The sequence below is a fragment of the Giraffa tippelskirchi genome, chromosome 3, assembly GCF_054371585.1.
Source record: "Giraffa tippelskirchi isolate mGirTip1 chromosome 3, T2T-mGirTip1v1.2.pri, whole genome shotgun sequence".
Taxonomy (NCBI): Eukaryota; Metazoa; Chordata; class Mammalia; order Artiodactyla; family Giraffidae; genus Giraffa; species Giraffa tippelskirchi.
In genome coordinates, this window is record NC_137277.1 from 54,960,046 (window position 1) to 54,979,118 (window position 19,073).

General features: G+C 46.5%; 1 protein-coding gene across 1 annotated transcript in view; it reads right to left on the reverse strand.

Annotated features, from left to right (window-relative positions):
• Window positions 1–11,651: 11,651 nt before the first annotated feature.
• Window positions 11,652–19,073, reverse strand: part of SCPEP1 (serine carboxypeptidase 1) — a 31,200-nt gene continuing 23,778 nt past the window's right edge. Inside the window, exons 8-13 of the mRNA XM_081585327.1 lie at window positions 18,728–18,856; window positions 18,030–18,123; window positions 17,180–17,293; window positions 15,054–15,191; window positions 13,219–13,382; window positions 11,652–12,250 (exon numbers count right to left, since the gene is read on the reverse strand). Coding sequence (XP_081441453.1) covers window positions 12,188–12,250; window positions 13,219–13,382; window positions 15,054–15,191; window positions 17,180–17,293; window positions 18,030–18,123; window positions 18,728–18,856 — 702 coding nt within the window. The 3' untranslated portion in view covers window positions 11,652–12,187. The remainder of the gene's footprint in view (window positions 12,251–13,218; window positions 13,383–15,053; window positions 15,192–17,179; window positions 17,294–18,029; window positions 18,124–18,727; window positions 18,857–19,073) is intronic.

The following is a 19,073-nucleotide window of genomic DNA, read 5'->3' on the forward strand; positions in this document are numbered from 1 at the left end:
TACTTTTTTGTAAAGTTGTTTCAAGATCAACCCGTGATAAGAAAATAATTATAAGAAAACATTTTTAACTTAAAAAAATACCAAGTATCTGTTGATGGACTGGAGTCCTATGTATCTCCAATAAGACCTGGCATGTCAAGAAACTCACCAAGACTCTAAGGAAATAACAGAAAAAAATGCAACCCAAGCTAGGTTTCAAGTTGGGCCATGCTAAATGTCAAATAGACGTAACATAAATGATGCAATGAATATGCCCCAGGCAAGAGTCCCCCTAAGGTTACTGAGTGATATGAGAGACGGGTGACAGAACTGCACAGTGAGGGGAAGTCTGACATCACCTAAGTCCCAAATGAAAATGAAAGCATTAAACTGGAGATGCACTTTCCATTTCTTAAGTAGGTTCCAGGCTCCTGTGTGACGCTCAAATTTAATTTGGTTTGTCGAGTGTTTGCCATGTGCTCTTAGGCACTGGGACAGCTACAGGATCTGAAGATGAGTAAGATGCGTTCTGTTCCCAGAAGAGCTCTACAGTCTGACGGGGGAAACACATGAGAGAGCAGTGGTGATCCAAGGGAGTCAGTCTCTGAGCAGAGAGAGCCTTAGTCATCTGGGGACAAGGTGGGAGTGGGCTACAGTCAGGGAAGACTTGCCCAGGTAGCTGAAGTAGCCTAAAATGGAAGACAGATTCATTTTAAGACAGAGGACTTCTTTTTTAAATTTAATTTTTCTTAAAAATAGTTGATTTACATGTTATATTAGTGTCAGGTGTATTGCAAAGTGATTCAGTTATATTAACAAATATACATATGTCCATTTTTTTGAGATTCTTTTCCCAAATAGGTTAGTACTGGAGTATTGAATAGAGTTCCCTTTGCTATGTAGTAGATCCATGTTGATTATCTATTTTATATGTAGTAGTGTGTGTATGTTGATCTCAAACTTCTAATTTATCCCTCCCCACCACAATTTTCCCCTTTGGTAACCATAAGTTTGTTTTTGAAGTCTGTGAGTCTGTTTTGTAAAGAAATTCATTTTTACAACCGTTTTAGATTCCACATATAAGTGATATCATATGATATTTGTCTTTGTCTGACTTATTTCACTTAGTATGATGATCCCTAGGTTCATTCATGTTGCTGCAAATGGCATTATTTCATTCTGTTTTATATTCCATTGTATGTATGTATCACATATTCTTTATCCATTCCTCTAGTGACGAATATTTAGGTTGCTTCCATGTCTTGTCCATTATAAATGAACATTGGGGTGCGTATTTCCTTTCAGATTATGGTTTTCTCTGGATATATGCCCAGGAATGGGACTGCTGGATCATGTCATAGTTCTACTTTTAGTTTTTAAAGAAACCTTCATCCTGTTCTCCAAAGTGGCCATACAAATTTATGTTCCCACCAACAGTGCAGAGTTCCCTTTTTTCCATGCCATTCTGACCGGTGTAAGGTGATTCCTCATTCAGAAAGTTTTTCATATTGGACACTCAGCCTACAATCTGCCTGATTACCTACCCTACAGCATAGACTCCACGGTAAAGCATCTGCCCATGATGCAGAAGACCTGGGTTTAATCCCTGGGTCGGGAAGATCCCCTGGAGAAGGAAAAGGCAACCCACTTCAGTATACTTGCCTGGGAAATCCCATGGACAGAGGAGCCCGGTGAGCTACAGTCCATGGGGTTTCAAAGAGTCAGACATGACTGAGCGACTTCACTCACTCACTCAACCTTGCAACAGATGGCCCTAAGTCAGGGGCACAATTCCTTGTGAGAAATGCAGTTCTCCTGGTTATCACTGAAGGCGTTGCTCCCAAGACTTCTGCTACAGTGAACTGCTACATCTGCCAAGAAACCTGAGAAGAGAACAGCTCAATAGGAAAACGTCGAATTTCTGAGGTAAGAAAATGTGGCAAGAAGCTCCCTGGCGGCCCAGGGGTTAGGACTCTGCCCTCTCACTGCTGAAGGCCCAGGTTTGATCCTTGGTCGGGGAACTAAGACCCCACAAGTCACATGGGATGGCCTAAAAAGAGAAAGAGAGAGAATGTGACAAATTTCATGTGCAGATAAGGCAAAAAGTGAAGATCACTGAATGGTGAAATTCCAGAGAGATGGACTATTCCCTGCCATAGCAGTGGACAGAGGATGTTGAATTCATCTCTGAGCCAGTGAGCCCTGAGGGAACTCAGGGATGAAAAGAATACCTGCCACCTAGCAGCCGCTGACTGCAGTCACTCCCTATGGTGAGCCCTGAGGAAACTCAGGGTGTGAAAACACAGGATACTGGCTCTAGATAGCTGAGGTGCATATCAAAGGAATGCTTTCTGTGAGCCCATACTTTTGCATCTTCCTATACATAGCTTGCAGAGAAGGCAATGGCAGCCCACTCCAGTACTCTTGCCTGGAAAATCCCATGGGTGGAGGAGCCTGATTGGCTGCAGTCCATGGGGTCGCAAAGAGTTGGACACGACTGAGCGACTTCACTTTCACTTTTCACTTTTGTGCATTGGAGAAGGAAATGGCAACCCACTCCATGTTCTTGCCTGGAGAATCCCGGGGACAGGGGAGCCTGGTGGGCTGCCGTCTATGGGGTCGCACAGAGTTGGACACGACTGAAACGACTTGGCAGCAGCAGCAGCAGCAGCATCATACATAGCTTGGGTTATCTGATTTTCTTTAATCAGCAATAATCTTTTGATGTTCAGACTACCTGCCCTTTGTTACAAAACTTCTACATAACCTAACTCCTCGCCCCCATCTCCACCTCACCTCCTTGGAGTGGTTCTCTCAGGGTTACCTGAGGCGCTGCCTCCCATGCTTGAAGTCCTAAAAATTCCTGCCAAATAAAACATAACTCTTAACTTTAAGGTTGTAAATAATGTTTTAGTCAACAGCAGACAGAGCCAGTGATGTAGGCAGGCACCTGCAATGGCAAACTCAGGGGCCACACAAATTGGAGGAGGGCCATTGTGTTCCTTCCTCATTCCCACCCAGGGATTGCCAGTCAGCCAGCAAACTGGTGAACCTTGAAGGCCTGCTCTGTACCAGGGCCACAGGAAGTAATCACCAGGAGTCTGAGGATCATAGAGTGAAGGGAGAAGTCTGTGAGAGTGAGTAAGGGGGCTTCTAACCCAGCCTGGGGGAATCAGGGAAGGATTCTGAGAGAAGGTCATGCTTATGCTGAGACCTGAAAGATGAGTAAGAGGGTGGGGAGGGGCAGGAGGTCTTTCAGTGAGAAGGACACTTGAAAAGTTCAGTGCTGTGTGCTGAGGAGGAGGAGGGGAAAGGCCTCTTCCCTGTTTCTGGCTTTAAGTCTCCTCTGAAGACTCAGAGGTCTTGCCCTGCTTTAATCCTCTGCAAAGAGAAAGGGTTCCCTGATGGGTATCTATTGTGTGTCAATCTCAGCCTACTGACAGTGATGCTATCTATCTGTGAGAGGTGCCTAGGGGCACTCACCTGGGCCCCTGCTATTTGTGGTGAGTCTCCTCTCCCCCTACTGGAGGCAGTTGTGGCTGGACCAGCTCCTATGGTTCTGATCATGATTGCACCTCACAGCAACACTTAGGGACATTTGAAAAGACAAGGTTTATTACTCACAAGACCTGGAAGGTACAGGCATGCCCTGGGCCACACTCTGAGGTCTAAGAGAGCACAAACCTGGGTTCGGCCTTTACTGGAGGTCAAGGTGGGGTGCCTAGGGTTTCATGAATTCACTCTTTATTGAAAGTGAAAAGTAAAAATTAAAATGTTGGTCACTCAGTTGTGTCTGTGTCTTTGTCCCCAAGGACTATAGACCGCCAGGCTCCTCTGTCCATGGAATTTTCCAGGCAAGAATACTGGAGTAGGTTGCCATTTCCTCCTCCAGGGGATCTTCCTGACCCAAGGATCAAACCCAAGTCTCCTGCACTGCAGGCAAGAATTTTTTTTTTACCATCTGAGCCATCAGGGAAGTCTCACTCTTTATTGGTGAATTTAAAACATAGGAATGGGAAAGAGAAACATAGGAGCAGGAAGGGAAAAAGCAGGATCTCTCAAGTAGTCAGTTATCTAGGTCACCCAGAGCTTTCTAAAGAGGGAACTCCACAGGTGGGGTGGTCTGGCTCTTTATGTAGTCACGTAGCTAGCAATGTGCTTACTCAATCAAACGTTTAATGCCAGGCACCTATGATACAACAAATAAGCTAATTGTCAGGCACTTACATTACAATATCATTCAAAGCTTAGTGCAGGAAATAGCACTGTAGATATTTTGGGCAGGGAAGAGTTTATCACGTGTCAGCACCCACCACTTCACTGGAAAGACTGGAAGGAAGGAAGAGCTGGCTCAAGGAGAGGGTCTCCACGGGTGAGTCTAAGAACATGGAAGAACTGGTCCACAGGTGTAGCTCCTACCACTAGAGCCACTGATTTCACATAGATCTCCATAGTTTAAGTCAGGGACTAGGAGCTGTCAGATCAGAAGCTGTCACCTGGTGGTTCAGTGGTTAAGAATCTGCCTTACAGTGCAGGGGACATGAATTTGATTCCTAGTCAAGGAACTAAGATCCCATGTGCTGAGCGAGACACAACTGAAACCACACACCACAGCAAGAGAAGTCTGCACCCCACAGCTACGGAGTCCACACATTGCGAGGAAAGACCCCAGACAATGTAACCAAGATCCCAGGAACTGCAGCTAAGACCTGAAGCAGTCAAATAAATACATTTTTTTTAAAAAAAAGAAGAAGCTGCCACCCCAACAGATCCTTCTTATACGCAGGAAAAATGGATGCTGGAACATTACTGCAGAAAAATCTCATGATTCCATAACTCGTCTTGCCAGATAAATAAATAAATAAGGGCCACCATCTAATTTCCACCTTACTTACAACCAGAACCCTAAGCGCAAAGGCTTCTGTGAGTATAGTCTAGCTTTCTGACCTCTGCACTCAGGAAGGTGCCTTTGAGGATGGGCTGGAAGGTAAAAGCTGATTCACGGTGTTCATCGCAGTGGGGCACAGATGCTGGTCTACATTTCTTGACCAGGTAGAGCCTGTTTTGCCTGGATCCTAGCTTAGGGGATTTGGTTCTCTTTTTTCCTCTCTACCAGTGATAGGGACAGAGTAAGAGGACAAAGTCTAAGTGATTAAATCCCCCTAGAGTTCCCACTAGGGAACTGTGAGTAGAAAAAGTATGGGAGACCCCTGTTAGTTAATGATCACTCAAGAAAGCATATTTGCTTGGGCACAAAACCAGGGAGGCTTGCTTAGCAACAAAACCATGCAACAGAAGCACAAGATGTGCCCCCAAACAATAAAACAATAGTGGCAGGAGACCCATATCCTGCCCAGTGAGCTCAGCAAGTTAATAATCCCTAGGACATGCTCTCTGCACACATGAAAAACAAGATTTGTGGACCTAGCTTGACTGATTTGTGGACCTATCTTGGCCATGCAGGGACAAGAAAACTGCCCTGGTCAACCTGGATGAGGAGCTGATGATGGAAGCATGACATTTACTCAAGAAGGACCAAGAAGTTCTTCTTCCCCTCCCCACTCTTCCATTGATTATAAAACCATAGCCCAGGAAGTTCTTGGGGAAACACCCCTTGCCCACCTGCTTGTAAGCCTCACAAGCCTCCTATTTTAATAAATCACTTATCTATCACTTTGTCTCTCGCTGAATCCTTTTCTGCACTGAGACATAAAGGACCACAGTACTGGAGCTATTCAGAGCCCCCGAAATGACACCAAATAGTTTCACCAGAATGAGCAAGAGGCAGGGTCTGCCCTACACACTGCATCGTTCCCCTGGATGGGCTGGTTCAAGGTCAATTAGCAGGTGCATTCTGACTCAAACATAAGCTGTGTCCTCTAATCTATTTTGGTTTTCTTACCTGCTGACTTTATTGTGTTGTTTTCTTTTCTTTTCTTTTTTATTGTGTTGTTTTCAATTGTTTCAGAACTTGGGTAATAACAGGATAAAATTTATAGGGCCCTTCCAAGGAACACATTTTCTAATATGGCTGCAGTGAAACATGATGGGATAGAGAGACACCAGTGAGGCTGAAGAGGCCCTGATTCTATTAGGTCTTTGAGTCTGGTTAAGGATTTGGGAGTTGAACCTAAGGCCCTGGGGAAGCCCATTCTTCTACCTCAGGTATGTGAGACTTGAGGAGATCCTGAAATTCTACACATCATCATGTTTTCTCCTCTGCCCCTTCTCTTGACCAGAAGAGTTTTGAGGTGAAGAAAGATAGAGGGAGGCAGTAGGAAATGAGTGTTAAGTGGCACCCCACTCCAGTACTCTTGCCTGGAAAATCCCATGGACAGAGGAGCCTCCTGTAGGCTACAGTCCATGGGGTCGCAAAGAGTCAGACACGACTGAGCGGCTTCACTTTCACTTTTCACTTTCATGCATTGGAGAAGGAAATGGCAACCCACTCCAGTGTTCTTGCCTGGAGAATCCCAGGGACGGCGGAGCCTGGTGGGCTGCCATCTATGGGATCACACAGAGTCGGACACGACTGAAGCGACTTAGCAGCAGCAGCAGACAGTCTCTCAATGGCTCCCAGGGATGTCTGCTTCCTGTATTCACATCCTTGTGTAATTTCCTTCACCTACATAAGGGCAGGACCTACTGACTTGCCTCTTAAGAGCGGGTGATAAGATAGCACTCTGGGATCAGGCTATGAAGGAAGATGATCTCCACCTTGCTCACCTTCTCTCCCTGACTCTTCTCTCTCACTTGCTCTGATGAAGCAAATAAGGAGTCCTTAGGTCTCTCTGGACTTTGCTTTTTGCCAAAGTGGTTGGTCAAAAAAAAACAAAACCCAAACAAACAAAAAGCAAAAAGTGGTTGGTTCATCCTACAGCAGGGGACCACAGCAAAATCTAGGCACCTCTGCCATTAGTGAATAGGGCCCCAAGGAATGTTCCCAATACAGATAGCCCACGACTTGCAACAGTTTGCCTTACAATTTCCCAACTTTAGATGACGCAAAGCAAATTGCATTCAGTAGAAACCATACATCAGATTTTGCTTTCTTTTTTAAAATTTTATTTATTGACTTGTTTTCAGTTGCTCTGGGTCTCTGTTGCTGCGCGCAGGCTTTCTCCAGTTGTGGTGAGCAGGAGCTACCCTTTGTCGTGGGCTCCGTAGTTGTGGCTCTAGGCCCGAGAGTGTGCAGGCTCCAGTAGTTGTGGAGTGTAGGTCCAGCAGTCGCAGAATATAGGCTTTACTTGCTCCATGGCAGGTAAAATCTTCCTGGACCAGGGATCGAACCCATGTCCCCTACACTGGCAGGTGGATTCCTATCCACTGCACCAGGGAAGTCTCATCCTATTCTGAATTGTGATCTTTCCTTGGGTAGTGATACCTGGTGCAACACTCTCTTGTGATGCTGGACAGTGGCAGCAGCCACAGCTCCCAGTCAGCCATATGATCGTGAGACACTGACAGCCATTCTGGTTTTCACTTTCAGTACAATATTCAACAAATTACATGAGACAGTCTGTACTTCATTATACAATAGCTCTATGTTAGATGATTTTACCCAATTGCAGGCTAATGTAAGTGTTCTGAGCTTGTTTAAGATAGGCTGGGGCTACGCTAGATAAGGTAGGTAAGTTAGATATATTAAATGCAGTTTCAACTTATTATTTTATAACTTATGATGGATTTATCAGGATGTAACCCCATCAAAAGTTGAGAAAGATCCGTTCTTATTGCTCAAGATCCCAGCATCGACCTCCCTAAGGCAGATAAACAACTAAATAGACCATATGGACCCACGACATCCAATCTTCCAGAATAAAAACTAAGGGAACAACCTAAAAGTTAACCAAACAAACAGGATGGGGAATGAGATTATTCTCTACCTGCATTCAAAGGGTATCCTCATTCATATGCATAAACAAGCAAGCATGAAAAATACCCATAACCAATCTCAACTAAAACGGAGGAAATTTACACAAAAGACAAAAGATAGATGAAATAGATAAGAACATTCCTTGGAAGGTTTGCACCAGGAAATTCTAAATACTTTGCTCCCACTCAAGGAAATTAAAGCAAACACAGAGTTCATGTAACAAGAAATTAAGAAACAGATGAGAAGACAAGAGTTAATAAGGTGAAGCAGCAGCTTCTGTAAGTAGGGAAAAATCAGTGTCCATCCTACAAATGTTATAGAATCTCCAGTCTTGTGGGCCATTCTAATCAGAAACACAGAGGAAATTTAATTCTGGAAAACAGTTTGGCTGAAGTAAGTTGGAACATTACAAAGACTACAGTTGACCCCTTTTTAACTTGGTACCCACATGTCGCCTGAAGCCACATTTACTCTCCAAATAGAGACAGAAACAAAGCCATGCTTCTGTTTAACATGACACACCATCCTTTTTACAATCAAAACCATTCTAACATCGTCCCCAGGAGAGCATCAGGGTCAGGGTCCCTTTTTTGCCTTTGGATAATGTTCATTCTTTTCCTAGCTGGTTTACACTCCTGTTTTGACATCTTGTAACTTAAAATACTTACATATAAAGTGATTATGAGTCATCTCAGATTCAATGATAGAGAGAGGAGATAAAGCAATCTTGGTTAATATTTATTAAAATATACTCACATCAAAGTAAGGAAGAAATACTTATAACTATTAGAGTCCTCATTCCAGAACTGGTCACAAGGCCACCTGCTAGTATTTACAACTACTATCATCTACTATTCATTCCATATTTCTTTTGCCCTCAGCAAGCACCTCAGTTGTTAGATTCTTACCTGGTGGGATGACTCCAACCTTTTGTGAAGTCTGGGACATTAGCTGTCTAAACTGGGTTGTTGTAGTTTTCTATTTATCTTTTAATTTTTAAATTGATGTATAGTTGACTTACAATGTTGTATTAATTTCTGCTGTACAGAAAAGTGATTCAGTTATATATACATATAGATTCAAGTTATATATATATTCTTAAAATTTTTTTTCCATTATTATCATAGGATACCGAATATAGTTCTCTGTGCTATACAGTAGGATCTTATTGCTTATCCCTTTTCCATTGGCATTAATCAGAGGATATGGGAGTACTAAGAGGCACCCCAAAGGATCTCCTGCAGTATCCCTTCTCACCCTCATTGTGTAGTAGCAACGCATTTTCCCCTGACTAGTCCGGTCAATCACCCCAACTAGTACTTTGCCTATTGATTCAGTGCCCAAAGATGTCAGATGGCAGCTTCAAGTTCCAATTTAATGCACTTTGCTGCGTCTTCCAGTGAAAGCATTTTTCCTTTTGTAATGAAGATCTTTAGACCAGCAGATGCTAAAGCTGCAGAGATGGGAAGCAAAACTTTTGATTGTTGGATCATTAACACTGAGAAGACTGGCTTTTGTATTTATCCCTTGATTCCCGAACTTTGGGATCCAGGGTATGGGAGAAACTAATGTTGATTTAGAGCATTCACCACAAACTGGAGGACACTGCCCCAGTCCTGCCCGGTGTCACCACCTACCTGGCAATATAACTGAATCTTCAAAAAGCCATTCAATCAATCATCTGTCAAAGGGGTTACTTCAAGATGATGGGGAATAAGGAAGGACCAGTGAATTCCAAGAGCAAGAACCGACGGCTGCATTTGATTTGCTGTGAATTCCATGATGGTGGATGAGGCGTTCTGGAAATCCACAGATGGCAGTTTTGGCAGAAGCTTTGTGGGCAGTGAAATCTATGTCCAGAGCAAGTGGCAGTAAGAGCGGCTTGCTGCCTCTTCCATAACAAAAGTGGTTCAGGGTAATCAACCTAATGCCGGGCGGCTGGCTGATTCCTTGCAACAACGGTGCTACGTTAGGGGCTCAGCGCTGCCTCTGCTGCTGGCAGATTGGGCACTCAGCAGCAGGTGTAGCCAGGTCAGTCTTGATGGACACACGCTCCTGGTACTGAGCTCATACATAGCCCCCATCACTGTGGCCAGGGCCACTTCATTCACGAGCTCACAGAAGTTGCTGGGGAAGAGGGGGCCGCTGTCTGATGTCTGCCAAATGGGTCATTCCAACCACTCGATTATGAAGCCTTTCCTCTACCCTGTGATGAGCATTCCATGGAACTGAAGTATCTTCCTGCTCTGCCATTCAGAGGGCTGTATCCTCAGACCTCTTCTTCAGACCTTTCCATTTCTCAGTTGTGCTCCTTCCAGTTCCACTCTCCAACCAAACCATGATTTGGTGCAGACTCTTTCTTCCAGCCACTTCTCCTTGCAGGCAAAATGAACCAACAGGTGAGCGGCTCCAGGTTCTGTCCACTGGGAGGACTCCCCTTCACCACCATCTGGGCTGTCCCGGAGAGGAGCTTCAGTGCCAAAGCTGCTCACTTTCAGGTGATGCACAGCTATCACGCAGAACCATCTAAAAACCAACCTAAGACTCTTCTTCCTTAGTTCACTTGCAGAAAATCCCCATGAAGGCATGGGCACAGCTTGAGAGAGGATATAATATAGCAGGAACAGAGGCCTTAGGCAGGTCTGGGAATTGGTTATAGGATATCAGGGCAAGAGACTAACCTCCTCAGGCTGGCGGCGATAGAAGGGCTTCCAATGACAAAAAAGCTTTGAGGTCCCAGCTTCATTGGAATCTGCCATACATATGACATATTCTAATGCTCAAACTTGCATTCCTTTCCCCAACATACCCTAACTTCTAACAAAAAAGACTCTATGTGGTTGGGAATTCCAACCACTTGTCCACTTCACTGTCACCAGGACTCACCTGACTGGGTAACTAGTTATGCTGCTGCTGCTAACTCGCTTCAGTCGTGTCCAACTCTGTGCGACCCCATAGACGGCAGCCCACCAGGCTCCCCTGTCCCTGGGACTCTCCAGGCAAGAATACTGGAATGGGTTGCCATTTCCTTCTCCAATGCAGGAAAGTGAAAAGTGAAAGTGAAGTCGCTCAGTCGTGTCCGACTCTTAGCGACCCCATGGACTGCAGCCTACCAGGCTCCTCCATCCATGGGAGTTTCCAGGCAAGAGTACTGGAGTGCGGTAACTAATTATACTCATAGTTAAATTTTTTCCCAGCAAAAGATACCCAGCAGAAGCAACAGGAGACTGACATTCATTGGTGGAGTCTAGGGGGACCCAGTACAAGGCTCTCAAGTTCTTCCCTGTCCACAAAGGAGGAGTCCTCTCTACCCAACAGCAAACCAACTCATGGGGAAAAGTGTGGAGCACCGCCCAAGGAAGTCGGTTTTAGCATCAGGTCAGAAGGGGCTGGTCACGTAGGTGTAACCCATTATAACTCTTTCCCCACACTCTGCAGGATAAGACTCTGGGTTGGGTTTTCAAAACCTCAGCACCACAACCATCAGAAGTCTTGTTTCAAGGCTATCATCAAAGCTATTAGGTCCCTTTGCGGATCATAAGCCATGAATTACACTTAAAAGTCCCAAACTCATCATTTTAAAAATGTTACAGTTCTTTGACCTAAGGAGTGTACTTTTAGGGAATTTTTGTAATAAAATGGTAAGGATGTGTATAAAAATGTAACTATCAGGATAAATCACCAGAGCACCATTTATAAAAGCAACAAACTAGAAACTGCTTATGGGAAACAACTGAGTATTTAGTAGGTAAATTATGGTACACCTATAAAATTGAATGCTCAGCACACATTCAAATGTTATAGGAGAACAATTTATTGACATGAAAAGGTGTTTAGGGCATATTGATGTGTGAACAAAGTAGACAGTGACATAACACAGCAATGATTGTGTTTTTGTGAAAAATACATAGGTATATATAGCAAAAGAAGGTTTGTAGGAAACACTTAAGTGGTAACAGTGCTTTTTCCTGGAAGGGAGCATATAGATATTTATTTGGTTCTTTGTTTGCATTTCCAGTTTTCTCTATAAGTCACACAATTTGCTTTTATAATAAGAAAACGTTAAGCTATTTCAACTCTTCATTTTTATTAAAACAAATCCATTTTTTAAAAAAAGTCTTCACAAGCAGAAATGATTTGCAAATTGCTACAGAGGCAATGATTCTGTTCTCTGCCAAAGCTGACGGGAACTTTCACAATCACAGCCCAAGTCAGGTTCTCCCCCTGAGTCAGACTCGAGGGGAGAAGGGTGGTTCCTACAGCATCAGAGTGCTCACAGGGGCTCCCATGCCCTGATGCCAAGCAGTTCACCTCCAGCCAGCCCAGGTCATTCTATTCTTGCTGAGTCACCAGCCTCATCATTTTCAGAGCCGTGTCCCCTTGGTCGGAAGGAACCTGGAAGCAAGTAGGATCCGCGTTAGTGCTCCCGGTTCCTTGCCTGGGGCTGGGGTCAGGGCTGGCACCCTGAGACCCTGCTCCCAGGGAGGGACCAGCTTTGTGACAACCTGGAAGGACAGCTGCACCTGGGTGCCATCCTCAAGAGAGCATCCCTCCTGTGAAATGACCCTCCGTGCTGGACAAACACTTTCCCGAGCTCCCACGCTGCTGGGCTGCAGGGGTCCAGAGGAGTCAACATTTAGGAAGTAAACTTGCCTCCTTTTCCGTATTGAATTTCCAGAGCCACTGCTGCTCACATGCACTCCCTGCCTTGTACCCTGCACTGCGCTCAGCCTTACGGATGACTGAGCTCTAATATCACTCCCTCAAAACATCAGGGAGGACTTCCCTGGTAGTCCAGTGATTAAAAATCCTCCTGCCAAAGCAGGGGACATGGGTTCAATTCCTGGTCTGGAAAGATTCCACATGCCGCAGGGCGACTCACCCCTTGTAGCCCAGGCTACTGAGCTGGTGCTCTGGAGCCCACGACCTGCAAGGACTGAAGCCTGTGTGCCTAGAGCCCCTGCTCTGCCATAAGAGAATCCACTGTTTTTCTCTTGTAAACTGCATTAGGGAAAAACCTAGCGCAGTCAAAAAATCAAATAAATAAATAAAACAAAACAGTACAGCTGTTAAAAAAAAAAAAAAAGCAGCAAAAAACGTTAGGGAAAGACAATTCCTCTCTCCCTCTCCTATTCAGGACAAACTGTCCAGAGGAAAGCAACATTCAACTCATTTAACCTGAAGAGCAGAGGGTAGAGACCTCAGCATTAAATCTCTCAGCAGACTGACTATTTCAGTGAAGCACTAACAGAGCTTCAGTAGAGACCCTGAAACACCACCAAGCCCAATGCACCTGTGAGACCAGCGCATGCGGCTCCCTCCACCCCCGGAGCCAGGAATCTGGAACCGACGCTGACTCTCACCATGTGTCCAGCTCTGAGGATCCAGTAGAAAGCCAGGTTCTTGTGAGACTTGACAAAGGCAGAAGTTTCTGAAGATTTGGGGTCACTGTGCAAGGGCTTCCACTTCAGCTGATTGAATTTGGGCAATTCTTCCCATTTCAGTTTTCGTATCCAGTTCTCTTGACCTGGCGAGAGGGACAAAGTATGGCTCAGCATGAAGAGCTGAGAAGAGCAGAAACCGAAATCTGGGTCCTGAAACTCGGCATAGAATTTGACAGCTGGGAGGCACACAAAATGCACTTGGGATCCTCCTAAAATGCAAATTCCGATGCAGTACATCCGGGCGGGACCTGAGACTCTGCATTCGTAGCACCGGGTGCCCCAGCCACAGCAGGCTTCCCGGGACAAACCTAACAACTGTGCTTTTTGCTCATGACCCTCCCGTGGCTCCCCCCGCTCCGAAGGAAGGAGCCTGGGACCTCTGGAGGCAGACAGGGCTGCCAGGAGGACAGAGAAGCCCCAGGGAAGGAGACGGTGGACCATGTTGGGAATTCATGGAAGAAATGCAGAACCATTTCAAAATGTCCTCAGTGATCTTGGCTCACACGTCGCAGAAATATTCAATCCTGCTCACACTCGCCAGATCACATGCCTCAATCTGTCTGAGAACATGCCCGAGCCTCTTGCTGGCCCTCCTGAAACCAGGAGGTGGGCACAGGGTGGCAGCCAGTATGGCAGGGACCCCACAAAGACCACGTCCCCTGGGTCCTCAGCTTCATAGGGTCAGCAGGCTTTGCCTTGCAGTGTTACCTTCTCCTTGACAAAAAAAAGAGAGGTTTTCTCTTAGCTAACTGGTGCCTTTGTCCAATGGTCAAGGAGACGTCTTCTTTCTAAATTCTGAGGTGGGGGTGGGAATTATCCTTTTCTTTAACCATACCTCTAAAGGTCATCATTCAGAAAAATTCAACCTTCAGAAAACGAAGATCACGGCATCTAGTCCCATCACTTCAAGGCAAATAGATGGGGAAACAACAGAAACAGTGAAAGACTTTATTTTGGGGGGCTCCAAAATCACTGCAGATGGTGACCACAGCCATGAAATTAAAAGATGCTTGCTCCTTGGAAGAAATGCTATGACCAACCTAGACAGTATATTAAAAAGCAGAGACATTACTTTGCCATCAAAGGTTCGTCTAGTCAAAGCTATAGTTTTTCCAGTAGTCATGTATGGATGTGAGAGTTGGACTATAAAGAAAGCTGAGCACCGATGAATTGCTGCTTTTGAACCGTGGTGTTGGAGAAGACTCTTGAGAGTCCCTTAGATTGCAAGGAGATCCAACCAGTCCATCCTAAAGGAAATCAGTCCTGAATGTTCATTGGAGGGACTGCTGCTGACGCTGAAACTCCAGTACTTTGGCCACCTGATTGGAAGAACTGACTCATTGGAAAAGACCCTGATGCTGGGAAAGACTGAAGGCAGGAGGAGAAGGGAAAGACAGAGGATGAGACGGTTGGATGCCATCACCAACTCTATGGATATGAGTTTGAGCAAGCTCTGGAAGTTGGTGATGGGACAGGGAAGCCTGGTGTGCTGCAGTCCATGGGGTTGTAAAAAGTCAGACAGGACTGAGCAACTGAACTGACTGACTGAAGACCTCAAAAGATGGACAGGCCGGACTTCTCTTAAGGGGTCACAAACTCGGGCAGCCCTGCCCTCTTCAAAGAGCCAAGGCCAGAGGTGGATGCACGTAACGGAAAATGGCCTTCCTCCTGCCACATCAATGTCACTGCCCCCCGCCAAGGGCCCAGCTCCATCCACGACACTGCCTCCTCGCTCCCCTCGGACCAGTTCCTACCCATGGTATCCACAATGAGGTCGAGCTGCCCATTATACACGGTCACGTTGACCCCAGCCTCCAGCAGCTCATCCACAATGCTGATGACCGGCTTCATGAAGTCCCCCTCCATGTTCAGGAAGACGCTGGTAGCCTGGCCTGTACAAGGGGAAGGAGAAAGAGAGAGCAGCTTGGAACCTGCCTGAACAAGAGGCGCTCTTCAGTCCAGAACCTCCAGCACCCAAGAGTGACCGCCATGCACCACCTGACAAAGACTGAACACACAGCTGCTTCCCCAACAGAACCCGCTGGCCCCGAAATCCGGGCCCCAAGCTGGCCGTGCAGAAGGACAGCACTAACAGCACACACGCTCTGTCCACTCAGGTGCTTGTGACGAGAGCAGATGCCATTTGTCAGGAGGGATGGAAACTGAGAGAAGGCCAATGCCCAAGGAAACAGGCCTGATTTCCTTTAGGATGGACTGGCTGGATCTCCTGCAGTCCAAGCGACTCTCAAGAGTCTTCTCCAACACCACTGCTTTGGGGTTAACGTTAGTTTTCCTCCTTTGCTGAGTAACACCAAGGCTAAGGTTTTTGATTTTTGTTTTCCCCCAGGGCCAGGTGTTAAGTTCTGAACAAGTAGGGCTACCTGAAATCATCAACAAACCAGCCCTGAACGTAGCTGGAGCTTGTCCCTGGTACAGCCGTATGGATGACCAGCCCCAGGCAAGAGGGGAGGTGGTCTGCACAGCATTCCTGTTGGATCCCTGACCATGTTGAAAAACAAGGGCAACAGCCACTACTGAATTTTATCTGCCAGTCACTGTGCTAAGTACGTCCTGTGTCGGCAACATCCCATGGCCTCCTGCCTTCATCAACTCCATGCAAGGAACACGAGGCTCAGAGGGGCTGAGAAATACACCCTGAGCAACACAGCCAGTGGCAAACTGGGGCAGGAACACACACCTGGCAGACTACCAACTGGGCTCAGGACACGGAGGGTGCCCAGAAAGGAGAGTCCGTCCTTCCCAGACCCTACACAGGCATACCCAGGGCCAAGGGGAGTTTGCTCTTAGCAGTTTTCATCTGTACAAGTAAGGTTGGCTCTCCCATCCCGCCACATCCCTGGAACGAGAGAAGCTGGGGCCAGACGACACAGCCATGAGGTAGGAGGAGGGGCTGAGCTGCAAAGGTGTGCTCCCGTGAGCTCAGCCTGCACCTGGCCTCCCGGAGGTACTCACATCTGCTCCTCCTCAGAGCCACAGCCCCCCATGGCTGTCTGCACCCCTCACGGCTCTGAAACTGCATTCTTTTATTTGAGCGAACTTTGCCTTCATTTCTAGAAAACTCCAGGGGGTGACGGAGACATGAAGACACCAGGTCTAGGACGAGTGCTCTGCTGACCGAGGGCTGGGAGGCTGGCCGAGTCACAGTCTCTCTGAAGCTGTCAAGGTTCCGCCCCATGGAGCATAGCTTTGGGGGCTCTTGGACATGAACAAAACCCTCCTCAGCTTGGCGTGTTCCCCCTCCAGGAGCATGGGAGTCCCGCTTGCTCATGGCTTCCCCGTAAGATTGAGCAGGAACTTACACTAGATTATTTCTCCCTGACCCTGGTCCCTGAGGACCCCAACACTTCCCCGCTATGATCTTCAGCCCAGAAGGCAACAGATGCCAGACCTCATCATCTACATGGGATGCCTGCAGAGGCCGGCCTGCTCAAACCCTGTCGAAAAATGATTTTTTTCAACACACTCACAACCAACCGTGGCCTTGGGCATGGCTTTTTAAAATCTCAAGTTTTTATTATGGAAAAGTTCACACTGACATAAAAGTAATGAGGAGACGGTGATGATAATTCTCATGGACCCACTCCTGGCTTCAACACTGATCAACTTATAACCAATCACTTCCTTTCTCCCCCCCCCCCCACTTCCCTTACCAATCCTTTATTCTGAACCAGTTTTGGCATGCCACTCACTGTCTCTGCATGTCTGCCTATCTATCAAATGTGAACGGTAATAATCTTCTATCTGCAACTAAACACACTATCACCACCACTAACACCCATTTTACAAATTAAGGCTTTGAACTGTCACCTCTTTCACCCCCAGCTCTACAAACAACACTTCATTAAGTCACACAAGTTACCTCCCCAGGTGCAATCTTCAGGAATAATTCTGAGCTTCTTCCTGATGGGACCGTTCATGAGCTGACTTAAGGCGTCCTGTTGTAGCTGTCTCACATGGCGTTGGAAAAGATGAACTAAAACAAACTGGTACACGGTGAGTCAAAGGACTGGAAACAAGACCAAGAGGCCCTCTTTTCTAAGCTGCCAGGGTTGCTGTGAGACGGAGGCTTGCACCTGGAAGATGAAAAGTGGTCCCCTGATTCCCCCAGATGGGGGGAATGTCAGGATCGTGTTCCAAGTGGAGAGGCTTTATTGGCTTTGACTGGTGCATTTTATGTCCTTTGGGGCCAGTAAGGTTCTCTAGCACGGCCTAAGGAAAGCAGCTGAGTGGAACCTAGAGGCCTCCGGCAGCTTCTGTATAAAGGGAGGATATCAGGCATTCAGCACTCGCAGTGAAGACAACTCAATCCAGCCTTTAGGAGGCTTAACATTGTAATTCAATGTGTAGGAGCTGGTTTCCAAATTTCAAAAACACTGTGTTAAGTGCAAGACTACCTTGTGCATGATTCCATCTATGTGAAATGTCCTGAAAAGGCAAATCTAGAGAGACAGAAAGCAGGTTAGTGGTTGCCTGAGGCTGGAAGTGGGAAAAGAAATTGACTGCAGACAGACATGTGGGATCTTTCTGTGGTGATGGAAATGTTCTAAAACAGGACTGTGGTGATGAAACGTTCTAAATACACTAAAACCCACTGAATTATACAACATGGGTGAATGTTATGGTATGTAAACTACATGTCAATAAGACTTTTCAAAAAATTGGTAGTAAGGAGGCTGAGATATGGTCTCACAACATCAAAGTCAACTCACCAAGGTGTTTCTGGGTGAATTCTAGACTCGATGTCACTGTAGACATAGGAGAACTCTTAGTTAAGATGTTATAGAAGTTCACCCCATCTGTGTTCTGAAATACACAAGAAATGAATTGGGTTATGTTTTCTTTGTTTATCCATTACCAGAGCTGCAAAACAGGAAGGCACCTGGCTCCCCATCTCGTCCAAGGACAGCTTTAATTTTGTACATTTGCTCGGACCAGAAAGAAATGAAGCTCTGGAGGCCCAGAGACCAGCAGTGCCAGCCCGGTCTCCTGGAGTAGCTCATCCAAGGGCGGCTCCAGTGCCAGGAGAAAACCAAGAGCCTGTGTGTTAATTTCCAGGAAGAATCTGCAGAGGGTCCTACACATTCAAGTCCTCAACCTGTGGATTCTTCCCTCCTGGCTCACTGTGGCCAGAATGCTGGCTGGCAAGGACTCAAAACACTCACCTTGGTGGGACATATTCTTTCTTATAGAATCCATACCTTCAGCTGAGGGACAGGCAAGTCTTGCAGGCTGGGTGGCTTTCTGACCTTGTCACTGCTCAGACTGGTCAGATGTATCGTTTAGCTTGACATCATTTCCAGGCTTGTGGGCAGTCTCCGGTTAGACCCCAGCCCTGACAACACTAATCAAGGTCCCTTCACCCCCAGGGAAAAGCCAAGTAGGCTGGCCCGAACACGTCCCCTCTTACCTGTTCAATGACCATTTCTGCTTTCCCCCAGAGCTCAGTGGCCTTTTGGTAGAGTTCCTTGCTCAGGGCATCCAGGACTTCCTCTGCAACCTGAGACACCTCTGCCAGACCTTGGTCGTCGAGAAGAGACTGGAATGCAAACAAGAACACTCTCACTTTGCAAGAGATAGAACTCTGGCATCGCTCAGGGTAGGGATGGGTAACAGAAAGAGTGGGCGGCAGGAGCAAGGGGCGCGTCCATAGAAAAGCACAGCATAACAAGTGCTGTGTTTACTGATGAAGGAAATACCAGAAAATGGTAACCGAGTTTGGGTGATGGGTATATGGGTGTTCACCATGATCGTTC